The sequence below is a fragment of the Mus caroli genome, chromosome 10, assembly GCF_900094665.2.
Source record: "Mus caroli chromosome 10, CAROLI_EIJ_v1.1, whole genome shotgun sequence".
NCBI lineage: Eukaryota > Metazoa > Chordata > Mammalia > Rodentia > Muridae > Mus > Mus caroli.
In genome coordinates, this window is record NC_034579.1 from 56,464,007 (window position 1) to 56,486,879 (window position 22,873).

The 22,873-nt window shown below is 51.4% G+C and overlaps 1 protein-coding gene and 1 pseudogene across 3 annotated transcripts in view; one reads left to right on the plus strand and one right to left on the minus strand.

Moving 5' to 3' along the window:
• The window catches only part of Col13a1 (collagen type XIII alpha 1 chain), a 141,940-nt gene extending 121,974 nt beyond the window's left edge, over positions 1 to 19,966 (minus strand). For all 3 annotated transcript variants that reach the window (XM_021173880.1, XM_021173879.2, XM_021173878.1), the window contains exons 1-2: positions 19,215 to 19,966; positions 2,064 to 2,133 (exon numbers count right to left, since the gene is read on the minus strand). In XM_021173880.1, coding sequence (XP_021029539.1) covers positions 2,064 to 2,133; positions 19,215 to 19,502 — 358 coding nt within the window. In that variant the 5' untranslated portion in view covers positions 19,503 to 19,966. The remainder of the gene's footprint in view (positions 1 to 2,063; positions 2,134 to 19,214) is intronic.
• On the plus strand, positions 364 to 1,163 carry LOC110303000 (annotated as a pseudogene).
• Positions 19,967 to 22,873: the final 2,907 nt, after the last annotated feature.

Consider the following 22,873-nt stretch of genomic DNA (forward strand, 5'->3'; position numbering starts at 1 on the left):
GTCGAGCCTTGCCCATCGTGATAGACTGTACTTCCTCCTACTGTGAGCCAAGACACGCCCTTCGTCCTTTAGGTGCTTCTTGCCAGGTGTTTGGTCACAAGGGAAAAGTTGAATAACACACTTAACATCTGCCAGTCTCTCTCTTCCTTGGCTCTCGGAACCTGTAGAGAGTCTCTAGAGGGTTCTGAAGCCAGGCGGGGGTGCCTTCCAGGAGTTTAGAGGCAGCCTTTCCAAGGGTCATTTGCCATTCACTGTTACCTAAGAAGCTTCAGTGTGTACTAGGAGATCCGGAGCAGAGCAAGGCCTCTAGCAATTATTTAAGCACATCTCTGTCTCTCTAAATCTCTTTCTGGCTCTCTCCAGCAGCCGAGCAAGATGCCCAGTGGGAAGAAGGCCAAGGGGAAGAAGGTGGCCCCGGCACCCGCCATTGTCAAGAAGCAGGAGGCCAAGAAGGTGTCAACCCTCTGTTCGAGAAGAGGCCCAAGAACTTCGGCATTAGACAAGACATCCAGCCCAAAAGAGATTTAACGTGCTTCATCAAATGGCCCCGCTACATCAGGCTGCAGGGGCAAAGAGCAATCCTCTACAAGCGGCTCAAAGTCCCTTCTGCCATTAACCAGTTCACCCAGGTGCTGGACAGGAAGACAGCTACTCAGCTGCTTAAGCTTGCCCACAAGTACAGGCCAGAGACAAAGCAAAGGCTACTGGCCCATGCTGAGAAGAAAGCTGCTGGCAAAGGTGACGTCCCAACTAAGAGACCACCTGTCCTCTGAGCAGGAGTCAATACAGTCACCACCTTGGTGGAGAACAAGAAGGCTAAGCTGGTAGTGATTGCCCATGACGTAGACCCCATTGAGCTGGTGGCTTTCCTGCCTGCCCTGTGTCGAAAGATGGGGGTGCCCTACTGCATCGTCAAGGTAAAGGCCAGGCTGGGGCACCTGGTCCACAGGAAGACATGCACCACTGTTGCCTTCACACAGGTTAACTTGGAAGACAAGGGTGCTCTGGCTAAGCTGGTGGAAGCTATTAGGACCAATTATAATGACAGATATGATGAGAACCGTCGCCACTGGGGAGACAACGTTCTGGGTCCTAAGTCTGTGGCTCGCATTGCCAAGCTGGAAAAAGCAAAGGCTAAAGAACTCGCCACTAAATTGGGTTAAATGTACACTAAGTTTTCTGTACCTAAATATAATTACAAAAATCAATCAATCAATCAATCAATCAATCAATCTCTGTTCCTTCAAAGGGGTTTAAAGCCTGGTCCAGTTTCTCAAGCAAACAGTGACAATTTGTCATCTGTCATTAGCTTAATGAACATGGTCAGAAGCCTGAGGAGTCCTCACACACACATTCACAAACCAATGGTCTTCACTGGTGATAGTGCACTTGAACCCAACACCAGATATAATGTTTGCACTGAGCAGGCGCCCCACACACAGCTTTGAACACAGAGAGAGACAGTTGAGGAGTAGACTGTATAAGCCAAGGCTCTGTGGCACCCTGGATCTACTCATGCAAGGCCAGAAAGTAGCCAAAGCAAAAGTTTGAATCCAGGCTATACTTTCAGTACCACAGGGCCATCCATCCATCTATCCATTCATCCATCCATCCATCCAGGTGACAAATATTCTTGTATACTTATGGCACCTTCAGAAACTGAAGGTACCACAGTGGTGTGCTGCAGTGAGGCTCCACATTTGCTAGGCTGATTTTCCCTCCACCTCTGTCATGAATTTCAGAACATGGCCACATCCACCAAACCCTATGATTTCAACTTAATCACTTCAGAGACTGCCGGGTGTGCAAAGGAATTAACGAATGGGTGCGGGCTTAGATTAATCAATGGTGGATGGTGCATGAATGGGTGGAGGGGGAGAGGAATGGAAGAAAGGTGGGATGGAGGGAAGGATGGGAGGCAAGCAGCTGCATCCACAGGAAGCTGGAGCGTAACCAAATGAGAGGAGGTAGCCGTGTTAGACAGGAGTATAAGGAGGCCTTCTGAGAGGTGATGCCTGACCAAGATTGCCAATCTGACCTCACTCATTTGCAGGGCTCCTTACCTGGTGGGCAGTTACATCCTGGAGACATCTTCGGGGCTTCCCGGCGCCTGCGTGAGTAGAACTTCCATTTCTGCACGGAAAGACAAAGAAAAACCATCAGGCGCTCATGAAGCTGCAGCCTCAGAAAGCCAGCATGGGGATGAAGGGAAATGTATGTGGGGGAAGGGTCAACTAAGGGATACAAGGGGGCTAGGAGTCAGGGGGAGAAAGCATGGCAGTTCATGCCTCTCCCCTGCCCATATGAACAGTCCTGATAGCCTTCGAATGGCTCTCAAGCACGCCTTGTAGAAGACAAGATACAGGATAAGGCTTCTCACGCTCACTGCGGTGTCTGATATCTACAGCAGGCTCTGTCCAGGGTCCTCTAAACTAGTCAGCCGTGGTGACTGGATGGCACACGTTTTCTTAGCTCTTGGCTATTGTTTTTCTTCTCTAGCTGGGTATCTGGACAGAGACGAAGCCTTCTCTTCTACTCACCCCTACAAGGGTAGCCTAGGCAGGAGGACATGGGTGGGTGATGGTGGGCTGCGGGCGCTGAGCATCCCTAGACAACCCCCTTCATCAAATCTCTTGTGTTACACTTTGGAATCATAGAGCCAATCTGGAAGGGCCCCAAGAGGTGGGACCCAAGAAGTTGTGTGTGCATGGTAACAGTCAAACATGTTTATGCAAAATGGCCGCACATGGTAGACTGTTTCTGGAGGCCACTATCTGTGTGCCCTCTCTGTAGAGGGGAGTGTGCTGTGTGTTTTACATGGAACTCTTAAACGAGCCTTTTGTCTTAAGGTTTCCATTGCTGTGAAAAGACACCACACTGAAGACAGCTCTTAGAAAGGCAAATATTTAATTGGGGCTGGCTTAGAGTTTGTTGAGGTTTAGTCTTTTGCTAGCTGTTGTAATGCTAAGTCCGGGGGCGGGGGAGGGGGGTGCCCCCAAGACCTAGAGTCTGCAAGTAGCCCCTGTGACCTTGCCTCCAAGTTCATTCTTATTGGTAAATAAAGATGCCAACAGCCAATAGCTGGGCATCAGAGACATGGGTGGGGTTGAAGTTTCCCAGACTTGGGGTTGGAGAGGAACCATGAGGAGAGAAGAAGGCAGGAGGAGGAAGGAGAAGCTGCCATGGGTTAGGAGTCAAGAGGACGTGGCCCTGAGGGCTGCCCAACTGGAGTTAAGAGCAGCCCAGATAAAACAGTAAATAACTCGGGGTTATCAATGGGAGAGTAGATGCTAACAACATAGAGAGTAGGATCTACCCAACTTTTGTGTTGTTTACGGTTTATTGTAAATAGAAAGGTTGTGTGTGTGTCTTTCATCTGGGAACTTAGCTAAGGTGGGATAGAAACCCTGGGTTGGAATTAAATAATTTTTACAACATAGAGGTTTTAGATCATTATCATCATAGTGGGAAACATGGTGGCATTCAGGCCGACAGGGGGCTAGAGAGACAGAGCTGGGAGTTCTACATCTTGGTCTGGAAGCAGCAGAAGGAGACTGTGTGGCACACTGAGTGTAGCTTGAGCATGTACACACACACACACACACACACACACACACACAGAGGACCTCAAAGTCTGCCTACACAATGACATACTCCCTACAACAAGGCCACATCTCCTAAAGTGCAACTCAATAATGGCCCAGGCCTTCATACACATGAATCTATGGGACCATTCCTATTCAAACTACCTAGGAGGCTAGGAGGTTGGCCTGGGTAACACAGGGAATGATTGAGGCCCCTCTGGACACTCCATTTCTCCAGGTTTGCCATTCACAGAACACACAGTGTATTTCATAGGCTTACACCAGCTCCACTCTACAGCTGCTTCTGTCCTTGGTGGTCAGCCCATGGCCCTGGCATCTCCACAGGCTGCACCTTGACCAAGGGCCTGGGTCCCCCCATGACCCCCTTCAATCCTAGGCGCTCTGCTACAACTGAGGCTGAGCCTTCACCAGAGACCTCTGCTGGCCTCTGAAGTAGCAAGGCTTAGCTGCAATACTTGGCTCTGTGAATCCAGAAGTTCCCATGTTGCCAAGACCAGCAATACATGGGTGACTCTCATGCATTTACCAAGTTTGGCTGCCAGCATGAAGTGCAGCCTTGGCCCCCTCTGGAGAGTCCCCAAAGACAATGCTGGCTCTTCTTAATTACTGCTACTTTCTCAGCTCTGGCTTAAGAGCTTCTACTGTCTTGGCAAAATAAAGTGGTACTGGGCCTCTTGTTTTCACAGCTGACCAGATACCAGAGATGCTCCTTTCAAAATAGCCCATGAAATGCACTGACAGGGGCTTTGAAGAACTCACAAATTTCCCTCTTTGCAAGCTGGCCTCCACTGTCCACACTGCCCTCATCATCTGCTTCCATGCCCCTCTCCCCACAGAAAGCTCTCCCAACAACCCCCCCACAGAGCAGACTCCTCCCCGCAACAATACCCCCCAGAACAGCTCCTTGAGCTCAAGTATTCAACAGATTTTCCAGCTCCAAGTTTTAAACTCCTTCCACAGCCCTCCCCAAACAGCATACCCCCACAAACCTGGTAACAATGTCCTGGTAACAATGTCTGGTAACAATGTCTGTTCTGGTTTGCTTTGTATTGTGGCCAACATCTTGACTGACCGCAACTTGAAGAAGAAAGCGTTTACTTTACTTTATAGGTTATCATGAAGGGAAGGAAGTCGGGGCAGAAACTCAAGGTGGAACCCATGAGCAGGAATGGAAGCAGAGACCCAGAAGCAAGAGCTGATGCAGAGACCATGGAGGGGTGCTGCTTACTGGCTTGTTTCCTGGCTTGCTCAGTCTGCTTTCTTATAGAACCCAGGATTACCAGCCCGGGGATGGTGCTGCCCATAATGGGCTGGGCCCTCCCCTATTGATCCCTAATTGAGAAAATGCCTTACAGCTTGATCCCATGGAGGCATTTCCTCACCTGAGGCTCCTCCCTCTCTGATGACTCTCGTTTGTGTCAAGTGAACGCACAAAACCAGCCAGTTCAGCTGGCTACCTTTCATCTCTCCCCACCTGGCAGAGGATTTCCTTCCAGTGGCTGATCAGTCCTCTGGTGGTCAGTCCTTGTCCTCCTAACCCGGGACAGTATTTACACACTTCTCTGTGCGCTTTCTGCACTTGTCTCCCAGGAAGCCATGCTTTCTACAATTCCTATTCTTCTACTCTGGCCATTCCCTCTCTTTCTCCTTTGCCAGTCTTGTCTGCTCACTACCTAAATGCCGCAGGCCATAGGGCCATGGCCCAGGGCCTGCCCTCTGTCTTCTATCCACTGGCTCTCCAAGACCTTGCGTAGTCTAAGGTCTTCAATATTGTCTACGAGTGCCTTAGCCAGTGTTCTACTGCTGTGAAGAGACACTATGGCCAAAGCAACTCTAATAAAATAATTTCATCGGGGGCTTGCTTAGAGTTTCAGAAGCTTAATCCATTATCATCCTGGCAGGAAGCATGGGGGCAAGCAGACTTGGTGCTGGAGAAGTAGTTGAGAGTTACATCCTGATCTGAAAGCGGGGGGTGGGGGGGTGGGGGGGAGAGAGTGAAGGGAGGAGGGAGAGGAAGAGAGAGGGAAAGAATGGTGGAGAGAAGGAGAAAGAGTGAGAGAGAATCAAGCACCTGGGTCTGGCATGGGCTTTTGAACCGTCAAAGCCCACCCCCAGTGACACGCTTCCTCCAACAAGGCCACACCCCCTTATCCTTCTAATTCTTTCAAACAGTTCCACTCCCTGGTGACTAAGTGTTCAAATATGTGAGCCTAAGAGGTCTATTCTTATTTAAACAACCATAATGATCAAAGAGAGCACTATATCCTCATTTCTAGCCTGGGACCTTTCTCGGGAGCATATGACCAGCTATTTTTCTGACAAGTTACTCTGTGCCATCTTGGAAGAGGGTCCTAAGACCAAGCTCCCAGCCTGCTGCCTATCCCAAGAATACAAGTCTCTGTCCCATCAAGAGCCAGCTCAGTTTCTCCCATTCTCCCTCTGCCTCACTCAGCCAGCAATCACCTCCATCCTTGGCCTTGTAGACACCGAGCATCAGAGCCCTTCCCCAACCCCGGCGCCAACACTGGCTCCAGACACAACTGGGGCACAGTGACCTTGTTATCCTACTGCCTGAGTGCACCCTATATCCTGGACCCAGCAGCCCCATTCTCAACCATTGCTGGAGTCACCATCTCTCCAGACTTTCCCCTACCCCAGGGTCTTTGCACTAGCAATTGCTCTCTTTCTAGAATGTTCTTTTTCTAGCTCTCCACCTGGCCTGCTCCTAATGAGACCCTCCTTGCTTCCTGTCCCCTTCCCTACTTCATTTTCTCCTTTACATTTTCCTCTCTCTCCTTTATTGCCTCCCCTTTGCCAACAGAAGATAAATTCCACAGGAAGATCAGCCATATGTTGTGTCCCTCATCATCGAGCGCCCAGAGCATACAACAGCGCCTGACATTCAGTAACCCCCAGCTATTTACAAATCAGACGTCACAGTAAGGCCCTGTCACAGTAAGGCCCTGTTGCGGTGGGCTGTGACTCACTCAGTCAGGTGCTGTATGCCGGCCAACCCCTCTCAGATGGGAATGAGTGACCCAGGTAACCAAGGCACACCCTCCGAGTGGCCAGCATTGGTTGCTTAACCCCCTAGCTCTGGCCTCTTAGGTATCAGAGTTGGAGTAGTGAGAGACTCCAGACTAAGGCTAGAGGTGGGTGGAGCACTCTACAGTCCTGGTTGGGGGGTGGACTCTGGCACTCTACACAGAGGGGGGCCCTTCTGCTGTCTTGGCTAGCAGCCAGGGCCTCCTGGAATGCCCTGTGTGGCCAGCGCTGAAACACCACCGGCCTGATGGGTCACAGCTATTAAAACGCCGGTGTCAGTATCAAAGGGAAGATGCCAGGCAGCCACTCGCTTCCCCAGAGCCCCAGATTGGGCTTAGGGGCCAGTCACTCCCTGTGCCCTAGCTCAGGACTCTTAAAGGGACCAGGCGCCTGCCCAACCCAGGCAGGCATCTGTCACACATGAATCCAGATGGCAGCAGAGGGGAGTGAGGCCAGAGGCCCAGTGTCACTCCAGCCAGGGTCTGCCCTCAGGCAGAGGCTGCAAAATAAGATGTCGCCTGCTGTCAACCGCCCAGGTTCGGAGGTAGAGAGTGCAGCAAAACAGCAAGTATCAGGGATAATTGCCAGTAAGCGAGAATGACACCTTCCTGGGTTGCACTGTGTTTGCCTGGGGTATACATGAGGTTGTGGCTTAAATCCTCTGCACTGGAAAGAAAAATTATAAAGCTAGGTAGAGTAGGGGTATGTCTATAATCCCAGCACACAAAAGGTAGAGGCAGGAGGATCACTGCAACTTGGAGGCTAGCCTGGGCTACAAGATGAGACTGTCCCCCCACAAGATGCCGCCAAAACAACAAAAGAAAGCAGGTGGGGTATAGCTTCGTTAGCAAAGCTCTAATGTGTACACTGTTACATGGAACATGTACACATAGTAGGCGTGTTCAGAACCCTGGGTTAAATCTCCAGTAGACAATAAATTGGGTACAGTGGTCCACACCTCTAACCCAAACATTCAGAAGGCAGTATGATTGGGAGTTCAAGATCATTCACAGCTGCATACCAAGTGTGAAGATAACCTGAGCTACATGAAACCCTGCCTCAAGAATGTTTTAGAACGCCAGGCAGTGGTGGCGCACACCTTTAACCCCAGCACTTGGGAGGCAGAGGCAGGCGGATTTCTGAGTTCAAGGCCAGCCTGGTCTACAGAGTGAGTTCCAGGACACCCAGGGCTACACAGAGAAACCCTGTCTCAAAACAAAACAAAACAAAACAAAAAGAAAGAAAAGTATTTCAGGCCAGGCTTAGTGACACATGTCTTTAATCCCAGTACACAGGACAAGGAACCAAGTGGTCTCTGTGATTTCAAGGCTAACCTGGTCTACAAAGCAAGTTCCAGGTCATACTTATTTATTTATTTATTTATTTATTTATTTATTTATTTATTTATATTTTTGGAAACAGGGCTTCTCTGTGTAGCCTTAGCTGCCCTGGAACTTACTCTAGACCAGGCTAGCCTCAAACTAATAGAGATCCACCTGCCTCTGCCACCTAAGTGCTGGGATTAAAGGCATTCACCACCACCACCTGGCTGAATTTCTTTTAAAACGAACCCTCCTGGGAAAATAAGATGGTGATGATGCCCTGCCTGTGACCCTCCCCATAACTCTGGGTGTCAGAAGAGAAGATGGCCGTGGACACTACCCAGTTAGGTAGAGTAGACATCCCTCTGGTCTTCCTGCTCCCTGTGGCTTTGGGCTGGGCCTGGGCAGGACCTGCTCATTACCCACAGTGGAGAGCAGAGGCTCAAACCAGCAGCCTAAAGCCAGCTGTGTAGTCCAAACCCGGAACAGCACAGGGTGGGGGAGAACAGAAGCAGGCTTGGGAGGGAAAGGCACAAAAGATGGTGGGGGAGGGGGCACTGAAGAGAGCCTAGAAAGGAGCAGGCCCATGAGCGACTGCAAGCCCTGGGGCCTCAGCAGATCTGCTGGCTGGGCGAAATGAAAGCAGAGGAAACTCAGACACCCACACACCCACCCACACCCACTCAACCCCAAACAGACTCACCCAGGCCACTCCAGGACTGGGGGCCACAAGGAGCTCAAGGAATTGTCTTCCTCTCTCCAGTTTGTGTAAGAGCTTGGCGCCTGATCATAGATCACAGACTTCAGGGCTGGGAGGTTGGGCACAAGGGTCTCTGGGTGGCTGTGGCAGCCTCTTCCTAAGCTCAGGGAAGGGAGCTGCCTGTATCTGTGTGTGAGCATTCCAGACTTCATGTTGGGAAGTTCTTCTGTCCAGCTAACCCAAGGTCTGCCTGCTGCCTCTGGGGAGTCAAGGAGCTATGTAGGTCTCTCAACTGGCTGTAAGTTGTCTGTGGAGTGTCTTGACATGGGTGTATAGCACCTCAGAGACCCAGAGAGATGAAGCCAGGCCACTGATATAACAGGTCCAGGGACAAGAATCGTGGATAGGGATGCTGAGACTGCTTTCACGACCACCCCCCCCCTCCACCCGGGATAGGACTGGGATGCATCTATGTGCTTTGCAGACTAATCCGGAATCAAGTGGAGCCAGAGGCTGGGCCTGGGGAGTCAATACAGAGGGACACAAGGCAGTCCACAAGCCCTTGTTAGCATGACTGTAGCTGAGAAGAGTGAGTGGTCACAGACTGCCCTGGCTCGTCACAGGGAGGTGACAGCTGAGCTGAGGCAGACAACCAGGTGAGGGGGCTGGGAATGACTGGAAGCCAGCACCGTAGTCATGCTTCTCAGAAACCACACAAACTTCTTGTCATTCGTTTGGCAGACCTCACAACCCATGTGAAAACAAGCAGGAAACTGAGGCATAGAGGGTTAAGTAAGAGGGCCGGACTAGAACCCAGGAAGCCTGACTTGGAGCCCACATCCTTCATGCCATGTCTGTGATGAGGGATTTAAAAATATCTCCAAATACCAGGAGTGTCTCAAGACACATTCACTCTGTGTGAATGATTGTGTGTGTATGTTATATATATATATATATATATATGTATGCATGCATGTTTGTACATATGAGTGTGTGTATATGTTATTATATGTTTGTAAATATGGTATATATCTACATCTATATAGATAGATAGATAGATAGATAGATAGATAGATAGATATAAGTATAGGTATAGATATAGATGTATAGATATATGGCGGTTCTGATGCTAAGGTCCTATTCCCCAATTGGTTCTTGATTTGTCAGTAAAGAAAGCCCAGGAGCAATTGCTGGGCAGAAGGTAAATGTGGGACTTCCAGGTCCCAGGAGGAAAAGGCAGATGCAAGGAAGGAGAGGGAGTTTCTCCCATGCTTTGGAGGGAGAAGAACACAGCAACCATTCGAGGTCTTGGGGCGTGGCGGGGGCAGCTGGGCCCTGTGGTCAGTACTACAGGTGGGTGGCCAGGGGTGTTTGACAGGGGCCAGATGGGACCAGCCACTGAAGTTTAGGGCAGGTGGAGAGACAGAGATAATGACTTGGCAAGGGCATGCTTTTCCAGGCAGCAGATATCAGTGCCCAGCAATTGTGCCAAGAAGTCAAGTTGTAAAGGAACAGACTGTGTGAGTGTTTTGTCCAAGGATTCAAGGGTAGTCAGGTGGAGGCTGGTAGCATGGCTGGTCCTAGAGCAAAAGCTATAGCATAAAATTACACACAACATATGTGTATGCATGTATGTTTGTACATATGGGTGTGTATGTATATATATGCATACGAGTATGTGTGTATGTATGTATATATGTATGCATGTTTGTGCATGTATGCGTATATATGAATGCATGTTTGTACATGAGTATGTATGTGTGTAGTATATTTATACATGTGTATTTGTGTGTATGTGTAAATAAATATGTGTGTATGTGTATTTGTATATGTGTGTGTGTGTATGTATGTATGTGTAGGAGCATGAGTATAGAAGACCACAGGATATCACGAGTGGGGTCCGCAATTGTTTTCTAACATATTTTTTATGGGAGGTCTCTCATTGGACCTGGGGCTCACTCACTTGGCTAGGCCAGATAGCCAGAGGCTCTAGGGATCTGCCTATTTCCTGTCATCCAGGGCTAGTGTTACAGACACAGGCCATCATGTCTGACTTTAAAAGAAATAAAACAAAACAACAGACAAAACCATGCCTGCTGAGCACCCACGCTTTCTCAGCAAGCACCCCACAGGCTGAGCCATCTCCCCAGCTCCAGGGAAGAGCCTTGGCGGATGATATGATTATCACCCCCGTTCTAGAGAGGTGCATCTCAAGGCACAGAGAGCTCTACCAACTTCCTCGAGCTCACGCAACCTAGTTGGACTTGAACCCAAGCATCTATGAGCCATGTCTGGGCTGAGGGCAATGGGACTAAACTGTATCAGTCATGACATGATGTGACTGTAAGGTCTGAGGGAGGCTGGAGGCCGAGTGATCACAGATGAGCACCCTGTGTAAGGGAGCAAGGCCCCTCTCCCTCTAACTTTAGATGTTTGTCACCCATGCTTGGAGTTGATGGTGGCAGGTGGTAGATGCGTCTGGAACTCTGAGAAGATGAAGAACACATTCCTAGTGAGATTTGACCAACCCTGGAATAATCATAAGTCCTAATAATATAAGGTAGTGAACTCCCTATAGGGGGAATGTAAGTGTAAGAACCAAGACTGCTGTGAGGATTCCTAATATAGCCCAAGGCGTCTTTCTTTTTCAATGTGAAACTTGGGATGGGGTGGCCTGGAGGCAACAAACTCTTGGGCCTCCCAAATAACCATTCCTTCAAGGCTAAGGAATCTTATCACTGGTCCAGAGAGCAAAGGAAGAGAGGTCCCAGTGAGTGCCTGCACACTCCATTCTCTTCAGCATCCTTGTCTCTACAAGCCACCCAATCAGAACCTGACTCTCTGCAGCCATACTGGGAGAACACCCAGAGTGCAGCTCATAACCATGATTGGACTCTCAGGGGTGTCAGAGGCCCAGGACAGAGGCTGGGGCATCCCGGCCTTGCTGTGACAGCTTATATACCAGGTAAAAACGAGGCAGCCTGGAGATGTTGACAGGCGGGTCGAGTCTGAGAGAGGAGAGATAGGGAGGAAGGAGAAGACAGGGAGGAGAAGACAGAAAGACCAGGCTGCCTTCCTCAGAGGTCACTGAGGGTGGGGTTAGGTCAGGAAAGGAAGGGGCTAAAAAGACCCATCTGGAGTGGACTCCAGTCACATGGGGTTTCCCAGAACCTCATAATAGCCTCCAGAAGAGAGACAGGAGTCCAGTGTTCCCCCGGGGAGGCTGGGCCTGCCTCTCCCAGGCAGTCCCACCCCTTTTGTGCCCAGCTGCAGGGCCAGGGGAACCCAGCTGCCAGCGGCCTCCTCTTGAGTGTTCCTAGCCTAGCCCTCCCCAGCCCTGGGCCTCAGTTTCCCCTGAGGGAGCCTGTTTATTTTCCTCACTGGCTGAGGAAAGACCAGTGCTCAGGGTACATAGAGAGACAGAGACAGACAGACAGACAGACACACACACACAGATGGTAGAAATATGAATGGGGAATGTGGCTCTGGCCATCCATCGGGTAAGCCCAGACTTGTGGTGAAGCAGTTCCTGGTGTGAACAGTAAGAACCCACCCTGGCAGAGCCCAGCATGGCTGAGATCAGATCTCAGGTCAGGATGAAGACTCTCCTAAGGGTCTTCCTTACCAAGGCTAGAATGAAGAAATAGTGCCCATGGAGCCATTCCTACGATGGCCAGTAACACAAGCCAGGAGCCAAGCCAGTTCAGTCCAACCTCTCCTCTGTAGGGGCCACAGCCGGCTGAGCACCTCCCTAGTCTTCTTCGTGCAGGGTAGCACATGCTAGTGGCTGTGCTGACCTAGCCACTACTATTCACTAGCCACATGACCCTGGACAAGTCACTTGACCTCTGTGGGCTTCAATTTCGATCTTCTCTGGAAAAGGGATGGATGGTGGACACAGAAAGCACACATAGGGTTGCTGCCCAGCTCCAAGGGATCAGAAGATGCCGAAGCTCTGAACAGCGAGTGCCAAGTTCACAGTAAATCCCCAATAAACGTAGCTATAAATGCCGAGATTGGCTGTGTTGTCTATTTAGTCACCCTTGATGGGGGGTAGGGAGTGTCAGTGGTTACAGTCAGCACGCCTGGATGATTTCATCTGATCAACCGTCATCTCCTTGCAGGTCTCTGCCATCTGTATTTTTCTAATCAGGATCCCAAGTTTCACCCAACGCGGCTGAGGGCTGCGTGACACCCAATGCTGTGGGCTTGCCGGTGATATTATTCTGCATCCCTCCCCCACCCCTGTAAAATGTTGCTAAGCAGCCTGGGAAGGAGTAGATGGAACTCTCGACCTTGGGGAGTTGGGGGCCAAAGGGGAAGATGTCCAGTTGCTCCTTGCAGGCAGAACTGATCAGGAGGAGCCATCCCCGGCCTCCAGCCAGAGCCAGGCATGCTGCCCAAATACTGTACCCTCAGCTGATTGCTATGAAGCCCCTCCCCCAGGGACACTGGGAGCAAATGCTAAGCCACAGCTGGGGCTGGAAGTACATGAGCCTCAGTTGGCTAGAACACTTCCCTAGCCTCTAGCAAGATGCGGATTCAGAGTGGGGAGAGAGAGCTTAGTTGCTCAAGTGTTGTCCTAAGCGTGAGGACCTGAGATCAGAAACAGGGACTGGGTGTGGGGTGTATGCTTGTAATCCCAGTGGAGGCGGAGGTGGAGGTGGAGGTGGAGGTGGAGGCGGAGGCGGAGGCGGAGGCAGAGGCAGGAAGATTCCTGGGGATCACTGGCCAGTAAATCCAGATTACTAGGCAAGTTCCAAGCCAGTGAGAGATCCTGTGACACACCAATACACACACACACACACACACACACACACACACACACACTCTTGAGGAACAACATCTCAGGCTGCCCTCTTGTCTCCATACATCTATAAACCTTCATACACATGTACACACACATGTGATCGATCTTAAATCAGTTGATAGGTAAAAATCTGCCTACCGCTTCCAAAGGCCCAGACCATGATCAATAACAAGCCTGGAAACTAATGAGCTTTTGGCCCTCTTACTAGGTTGTCTGGACAAATGAAGAGACAGGACATTTAATGGTTATGCAGAGGAGGACCCCCGGCCCACATGGCTGGGGCTAAGTCACAGATGGCTCGTAGAGTTTTCCTTGTGTACTGGCTCCAAAGGGCTGGGAGAATAGGCTGGTGTCCTGGATGGAGGAGACTGAGATGTCTGACCAGGCTCAGGAGAGCTAATCATTGAGTGATTAGTAATGTCTGCCACCATTGGGCAGGGAAGCCACTGCCATGTGCTATGTCTGCTTCTCTTCTCTTCTCTTCTCTTCTCTTCTCTTCTCTTCTCTTCTCTTCTCTTCTCTTCTCTTCTCTTCTCTCCCTTCTCTCTTCTTTCCTTTCTTTCTTTCTTTCTTTCTTTCTTTCTTTCTTTCTTTCTTTCTTTCTTTCTTTTTTGGTTTTTTGAGACAGGGTTTCTCTGTGTAGCCCTGGCTGTCCTGGAACTCACTCTGTAGACCAGGCTGGCCTCAAACTCAGAAACCTGCCTGCCTCTGCCTCCCAAGTGCTGGGATTAAAGGCGTGCGCCACCACTGCCCAGCTTGGCTTTTTCTTTCTCTGTGCTAAATGTCATTTTAGGCCTTTCCAGGAAGTGCTCCCGGGCAAGTCAGAGAGGGGAGAAAGTTCTCATGGCTTCAGAGATCTTTCTAGAGGACACCAAGACGAATCTAGAAGGATGTGGAGTAAGGGTGTGTGTGTGTGGGGAGACATCTTTCTGAGAGTGACCAACAGGACTTTGTTCTGGGACTGTTATTTCCTGCCACCTCCTGCAAGGGCTCGCTACCCAGTGGAGCTACCTGAGAAGCTGAACAGAGACAATGACAGCTCTAAGGCATCAACTCTTGCTAGCTCTCCGAAGCTTCCTGGAGCATTGCTGTAAGACTCAAGGCCCTGCAAAGCTTGATGGGAAAGTGATCATGGGCCATGTCTGCTGAGAACCCCGGAACCGGGACTAGGCACACATGTAACATGTACTGACCATCAATGGCCCACCAGTGAGCTAATAGTTAACTAGAGAACAGAAAGGGTACCACAGAAGAGACAAACCTCCTACGTCTCTCCAACAGGATCCTGTCCTGATCCTTTGATGCCAGTGGAGGAGAATCTTCTGGACCTGTCTTCCCATTGCAGAGCAGGGGCCCCAGGCATCACTCCCCGCACCAAAGGAGGCATGATCTGGGATGAACTCAATGGCATGCTGGACTTTGTTCGAGGAATCCCTAAGGCCTGTCCCTAAGGCTGTCAGGTACCCAGGGCACTGCTGCACAGGCAACCCACCCTGTGACACAGCCTGCTCGATCAGAGCCCACCTCTCGGTCCACAGCCTAGTGTTTTAATCTTTTTACCACTGCTTTGATCTCTCCTCTCAATAGGCCAGTAAGAGGTCCCTGGACACACACCCTATAGACGAGAGACATTCGCAACCACAGGTCTTTTTTTTTTTTTGAGGGGGAGCGTCTGCCAGCATTCCATCAACATCTTGGTCTGGAAGTTTCTTCTACTTCCTTTCCCAGGGATTCCCTAACGTGGAAGGAATTAGTCATGAGGAGCAGGAGGGAGGCTCAGTGACGCTGGTCTCCTTATCTATAAAGTGGGGTAGCATAGTGCCAGCCACTGCAGAGTAGGGAGGTCGGGAGGTGCCATCCTGGTCATATATGTGGCCTTGCTGTACCCTATGAGCCACTCCACGGGACAATACAATAAGGGTACTGGGAACGGCATTGTAACTGGGGTGGCCTCCCTCAGAGTCCACAGGCCAGGGGCCTCAAGACACTGCCCCATCCCTAGTTCTGGGCCTCCAAAAATGAATTTGGCTGGTTTTTAATCTCAATCCTGCCTCCCTTCCCCCAACCCCTCTTTNCCCCCCCCCCCCCCCCCCCATCTTCTGCCCAGTCTAGCCCGGGTGTCATCTGATTTTCTCCATTTGGGACATTCCAGTTTCTTTCTTCACAGCAAGGAAATCAACTGTCAGGCAGCTGGAGTGCTCATTAAGGGTCCCTACACTACAGAAAGGCGCTGGCGGGAAATCAAACCCAGCCTACCAATCCCCAGGTCTTCTCCCAGTGGTGACCCATCCACCAGTGGCTGGGAGCCCCCCTTGGATCTGACCTTGCTCACTTCTTCCCAAATGTCCTTTCCTACTGGGTCCTTTTGTTTGGCCTGCCCTGCCAGCCCTACAAACCCAGTCTCTGTCCTCTGCACACTTCATGTCTCCCTGGATTGACGGGGATCATCAGACCACCACACAGTGTCCTGAATTCCCTCTCTCCTCCTTTGAGTGGCTCAGGCCCAACTGCTCCAGGAATTGCTCTCTGGGGCATCATCACCTCCTGCTGGTGGGGCCATTCCTTCCAGCATCGGTGCTGTCTGCGACGCCCTGAGGGTCTCATAGCAGTCCCAGGGTGGACTTGGAACCTGGATTTAGCATCCATGAAACCTAACCGCAGGGGGTTGTGAGGTCCTCTCCAGGTCCCAGCAGAAGGGGATTTAATCTTAGTCCCCATGCCCTCTCCAGGGACCCCCTTCCTAACCCTTTCACAAATCTGTTTTGAAACAAAACTACATGGCCCTCCCTTTCTTATCCTGGTCTAGCCTCGTCCACTTTTATTATTATTATCATCATTATTATTACTTTTTTAGTTAAAATTATTTATCATCACTGTGTGTGCAATCGGCAGGTGCTCTTACTTGAGTATGTATGCACATGCACTCCTATGCTAGGATATAAATAAGTAAGTCTGTGGGTTTCAGAGATTAAACTCAGGCTGATTTAGCAAGCCCTTCTACCCACTGAGCCCTCTCGTCAGGGCTCACCCCTTCCTCTCTTGTTCTGTGCTTATACGTGGGAGAATAATCCTGGGGAAGGAGAGATAAAGGGTAGGTTCCCCCTCTAGTTTCTTTGGAGACACTTCCACAGGCCCCCACAGCTGCCTATTGTGTCTAATCTTATCAACCTGATTGAATCAAGTAAAGTCCAGAGGGTCTGGGCACACGCCCTGGGTGAGTCTGAAAGAGGGTTAAGTTAGCACAGAAGAGCCAGACAGAGCAACGCCTTGGCTGGGGATCTGCTGGGAGCTGGAGGGGACCCTCTGAACCGTGAGCCAACCTTAGCCCTTCTCCCTTGTGTTGTTCCGGGCAGACTATTTTCGTCACAGCAATGAGAAACTCCGCTGCCCGGCCAGTCACCAGCTCCCCTGTCTGCCAAGCGCTTTCTGTGAGAGTAGAGTGTGTGACGGACTCCAGTTTGATTTTCATTGGATTCCAATAGAATAAGCCACATATGCTAGTGATCACTGTATGAGACCAGGTGACCTTTGAGGGCCCCTTTAGCAGCCCCCAGACCGGAGACCCCGTATTTGCCAGGTTCTGTGTCAGGACAGCTCCCTCCAACATCCCCAGACTACGACCTCTAGGTGTTATTACCCCTGCAGCTAGCAAGTCCAGTTAGCTCCGTCCCCAACATCACCCCCAGCCATGGTCCCCAAACAGCCTCCTGTCAGCCTTAACTCCCATTTGAGGGACATACACATCTTTCATTAAATCCTTTGGTAGCTTCCCATTTCCCCACTTCTCCACCTGGCAGTCCCTTTGTGACCTGGGTTGCAGACCGGATCCAGCTTCTCCCCAGTGCCCATGGTTTAGGTCGCCATTCACAGCCCCCCAAAGCAGCCCTGCCCCCACCTCTAGCTCCATCCTCCAGAGCCCGTTCCCTGGGTGGTGGTGGGGTTGTCTTAGCACAAAGCCTGATGTTGGTGCCAGGCAAACTCCTATTCACACCTGGTCTTGCCCTAAAAAATCACTTCCTCAGGGACCCACCTTATGTTGTATGTAAGACATTGATTTCCTGGCCGGTTTTCCTCTATTATTGTAACGATTCCCTCCAGACACCGTGTCTACTCGTTTTCTTTCTCTGTCCCACTCAAGTTCAGGAAGACTGAAGTGTTCCCCCGGAGCGGTTGTCCCCCACCCCACTGCAGCTAGCTCTCAGCGATGGGTGCAGAGTAAGGAGGCTTAGCTCTAACACTGGATGTCACCATATGGCCCTGAACAATCTACTGCCCGGCTCAAGAACTTGGTTTTTTCCCCCTCTGTAAAATGGGGTCACTTCTTATCATCTTTGGGGTGCTTCTCAGTTCGAGAGGCGAGGGTCAAAGAGTCATCAGGGTAAACAGGAGCTTCTGCTTGAAGCAGGGGACTCGACAGGAGAGACAAACGGGAGGCCTGGAGGTCTGGCACAGGGATGCACAAGAGGAGGCGTTTGCCACCCTCTTCAGTCCACACAGTGCCCCTCCCCCACTCGCCAAGCCCAGAGCCCAGAGACTGCCCCCAAGCCTAAGGAACTGTGGGTGGCCTGACTGAGTCTTCTTAGTTCTGACCAGTCATGGCAATGGGCTGTAACAGCAAGCGTGGGCCACCCTCTATGCTGTAGCCTGTGACTTCCCCCATGGGGCCATCTAGGGAATTACTATAAAAGAAGCACCCAAGAGAAACCTAACTGCGGGAGAGACCTAACCAACCCAATTAGATCTGACTAATGCTCGCCATCATTCTGTAAGCTCAGAGAGGTTACAGTATGTGTCCCAGTTGCACAGCATCCCAATAAATCCCAAGATGGGTAGAAAAGGACAGAGTTACTTGCTGGCTTTTCAGCAGCACCCTTTCAGTTACTAACTCACGAACACCTCCCATTGTGCTCTTCAGATTCTCTTAGGCCGCCAGCCCCACTCCATATTGGGTTCCGCTTTCCCTCCTTATCGCCCACACCCACACTCCGCCCCACTGGAGTCTGCATTTCCCGCCTCCCCAGGGAGGATGGCATTGCCACAAGCACTCTCAGGATTCCCCGAGCAAAGACATGCATTAGTAACTTTTGAACTACCTGGGAAAGGAGACATTTGAGAGAGAGCTGCATCCTTTCCGCAGTTGCATGGATGGAGTTAGGACCATTCTAGAGGCCACAGCCAGAAGAGTCATAGGTTAACGGGACCCTGAGGAGGACTGGGCCAGGAAACTCACACTTGGGCCCTAGGGGCCAGAAACAGCAAACAAGGACCAGCAAAGAGCAATCCACTTTAGAAATTGTCCCTTTAGGTCCTTAAATGGCTCACTCTCTTGCCCTGCTTCCAAATGTGACCATAAAACCAGGCAGCACCCACACCCTCGTGGAACGGACAGGGCCACCAGAGCCCCCCTGCAAGCGTGCCCCCAGACTATTTCCCCGCAACCAGCCCCGGCGGCCTCTGCGCACCTTTTGCGCGCTCTGCTTTTCTCCACCTGACCGCCGCGCGCTTAGGGCGCCCCCAGCCCAAGACCCCGGGGTCTCCCGGAGCTGGGAGGTCCCGCGCATGGTGCTCTGAATCCCTGGCACCTCAGCGGCGATCCCTGCCCACAGTTCTAGGACAGGCAACCTGGGCGAGCGTGCAAAAGAGCGCCGGCCCGCACTGGCCCGCGGAGTCCCGGGACTGCGCGAGGGGGCGCCTCGGGGTGGGGATAAAAGGCAGCAACAAAGGGCACAAACCTCGTCCAGCAGTTGGTTGACTCGTCCCAAAATAGCTTTCTCCATCTGCTGCTCCCCGCGCTCTGCTTCCAAGCGCAGCACCCGGGCCTGCAGCTCCGCGGTCCGAAAGTGGGCGAGCAGGCTGAGCGCCAGCGAGCACAGCGCTAGAGCCAGCAGTCCGCAGCACCCGGGGCTCGGCAGCCTAGCGCACTGCTCAGCCAGCGCCACTGTCCCGGGCCCCGGAGCGCCCAGCTCCCCAGGGCCGCGGCTGCCAGAGGCTGCCGCTTTGCGGGTGCGCTCCGCCACCATGCCCTCGCGTCTTGAGAGCCAATAAATAAATAAATAGAATAAATAAAAACGAGATCCAAGAGGCGCGATCCAAACTGAGAGGCAAGGGGAAAGGGGGCTAACGTGGCTAGAGGACGTCCCTTTCCTTTGCTCGCGAAAGAGGACCGAAAATGAGCAGTCGGGAGTCGGGAGCAGCCAGCAGATCGGAGTATGCCAAAGTAAGAAAAAAGTTATTTCGAAGAATGTTCCAAGTTCGGGGATCTGGCCCCGCTCCCCACTCTTTCCCTTCGCTCTTCTGCAGAGTCCTCGGGCTGGTGAGACGCTCGGGGTCCTTCTGGGTGTTTTGTGTCTCCGGGGAGAACGGGTGTCAGTCCCCGGGCGAAGGGGCGCGCATGCAGGGCCCCATGGGCAGAGGTGGGTCGTGGCTGCAGTGAGCCGCGCTGGGGCCGATTCTGGCGCCTCTGTAACTTGACACAGCCGGCGCGGCCGCGCGGATCGGATGAGCGCCGGGCGCTACTTCCCAAACTAATCTCCTGCGCCCCTCCCTCGCCCTCCTCCCGCTCCTCCTCCGCCTCCTGCGGGGCCGCGGCTGGGGTTTGTTTATTTATGCAAAGTCGCCTGGGGTGGGGGGGCGTGGTGTGCGGGGCCCCGCCGACCTCGGTAGCCCCCGTCCCGGGCTCCTGGTGCCCTTTGAAGTGACACTTGGGGTTATTTATAGGCTGGGAGGGGGTATGGGGTGGAGCGGAGGCTGCTCTCCTTTTCCCGTCCAAAGATTCACACTCAAGACCTCAAAGACATAGGGACCTGGCATCACAGCACCCCGCTTTCCCAGAACATCGGGGACCCTCCTGCCACCCAATGCACCGCACCACAGCACTCCTCTTTCCTAGGGCCTGGGTGGTGGGTGGTGGTGGGTGTGGGGGACCCTGCGGGCAACCTGTTGAATCACTGTCTGGACGCCTGCTTGGTCCTGTACGTTCCTGAGTTGGGAGATTTGCAGTGACAGCAGACAATCTCTCCCTCACCATTTCTACCCTGGGCCCTTCTCTTTGCAGGTGTCTCTGGTGGTGCCACCAACCACAGATTCGCTCAGAGTGGAAAACCCAGCGCCTCGGGGCAGCGGTATTAACCCCCTCCCCCTTTTCTCTTTCAGAACTAAACCTAAAGACCTACAGAACAGAAATTTATCAGGAGTCACGCCCACCGCCCGGGTTTATCCTAGGATGTCTAACAGGCGCAGGCGGGGGCGGGGGCGGGGGCGGGGAGGTGGGCGGGACTCTTATTTATGTTGATCTGAGACCCATAGCAGACTAGCCAACCTAGGATTGCAAGCCATCAAAGGCGGGCAGTTCTCATACATACACACTCCATCTCCCCTTATTCCCCCTCAAAGCTAACCCTGTGGTGGCTTCCACGAGAAGAGCTAGTGGTCTTTGGGCGTTCTGCATTTGGTATTTTCCTCTCTTTTCTACCCCCGCTCCCCACTTTGAGTGACGTTTGTCAGTAGATTTCTCATTTCCTTGTGCCTCTAGACACTCCTGAAAATGAGGTGGTGGGGCTGAAGCATCGGGCAGGGGAGGGTAGGCTGACTCTTGAACTGTGAACAGGAAGTGGGGGGTGACAGAGGTGTGGGAGTGAGCGTCCTTTCCTAGTAACAAGGCAAACTTTACATTTTGCATGTTGACCAGTGAGAAGGAGCATTATATGCAATGCAAACATTAGTGTGGAGTGCACATCTAACGGAATGGGAGCTTGTAATACAATACTTATATAGACTTAATGTAAGACTGACTGCTAGGTAGTCGGATACCACGGAGAACTACTGCGGGGTTAGAAAGCAATGCAGCGGACAAGGCTGGTGCCCAGGAAGTCCCAATGTCAACATTTCCTTGATGTGTCTCATTAACAAACAGGCCTCTGGGTCTCTAGCCTGGTCAAGGGATATCTCCTCCCAGTACGAATGCCTGAGAACTCAGAGACATTCAGAACCAGTAGGGGGCGCTGGAGAGTTTCTCAGCAGCAGTGTTCACTACAGGAAAATGAGCAAGTTGAGGCTTCTTCATGGCCTGCCCGGATCAGTCTGAAAGGCGGTTTGAACTGATGCAGCAAATATGAAAACATTTCGGGCCTGCAGTATTTTTGAGATTGGGGTTTCAAGGCTCAGGTAGCCTTGGTGTGGTAGCCTAAGTTGAGCCCAGCAATGGAAAAAAAAGTCCAAACCCAAGGCTCTAAGCGACCCCATGCAGTCAGAAAAATGAATGAAAAAAGCCCTTTTCTGATGGTGGGTTTAAAATAAACCAAGTGTAGTGGTAGGAGTCTGTAATCCAAGCACTTGGGAGGCAGAGGCAGGGATGGTAAATTCAAGGTCATTCGTGAGTTTGAGGGCAGCGTGGGCTATATGAGATCTCATTTCAAAGAAAAACTAACTAAATAAAATGGGCTTATAATAAAGGATCTAGATTTTTCAGAAGGATTTAAAGAAGAGGTGAATGTAACACAAACAGTAGGCCCTCGGTAAGTAAGTAGCATCTCATAGGAGCTCATGGCTGCAGGTGCAGGCTGACACACACACCCCTGCTGCCTCCTCCATCTACAGAATGGGAAAAAATTGGACCCAGGAGGACAAAATGATGACAGACAGTGTGCACCTCTCCATAGCTGGAGGGAGTTTTGCAACAAGTGAGCTTTGACTGAGCTGAGAGACCCCCTTACCGTTTCTTCTGCATTGTCTCAATATCTTCCTCTGGAGGTTCTTGGGAGGGGGGCTTGGTTTTTGTTCTATTTTTCTATGTTAGGCATCATTTCCCCTTGGATCAATGTTGGAACAAAATTAGGCTTGGTTTGAGTCCTAGCATCTAAGGACTCAGAGGTGAGAAGCAGCTAAGCCGTGTGCACATACAGCTGATACATGAGAGCCATGAACGAGAAGACACTGAAGAAGGAAGGACCTTCAGGGCTGTCCAGGCAATACAGCAGGGATGTGATGGTCTGGAAAAGGGTCACTAGGAATTTCTGCTTTGTAGCAAAGTACGGGGCCTCCAATCCTAACCAAAGAACTGACTTTGATCTGCAGTCACAGCTTGGGTAACAGTTTCCTCCCAGATTGAAACATTTCTGAAACATTTCGCCCTACAGGTAAGCTCCTTAATCAGGAAGGTAAACAACTCAAATGAGCTTCAGGAAGTCCCTGAAACTGACCAATTTCACTAAGCCCCTCCCTGCCAGAGTAAGCAATAAAAGCTGAGAGAGCAGGAAGCTGGGCTGCAAAGAAGACTCTTTAAGAAGAGCGGGAGGCAGAGGCAAGCGGATTTCTGAGTTCTAGGCCAGCCTGGTCTTCAAAGTGAGTTCCAGGACAGCCAGGGCTATTACAGAGAAACCCTGTCTCGAAAAAA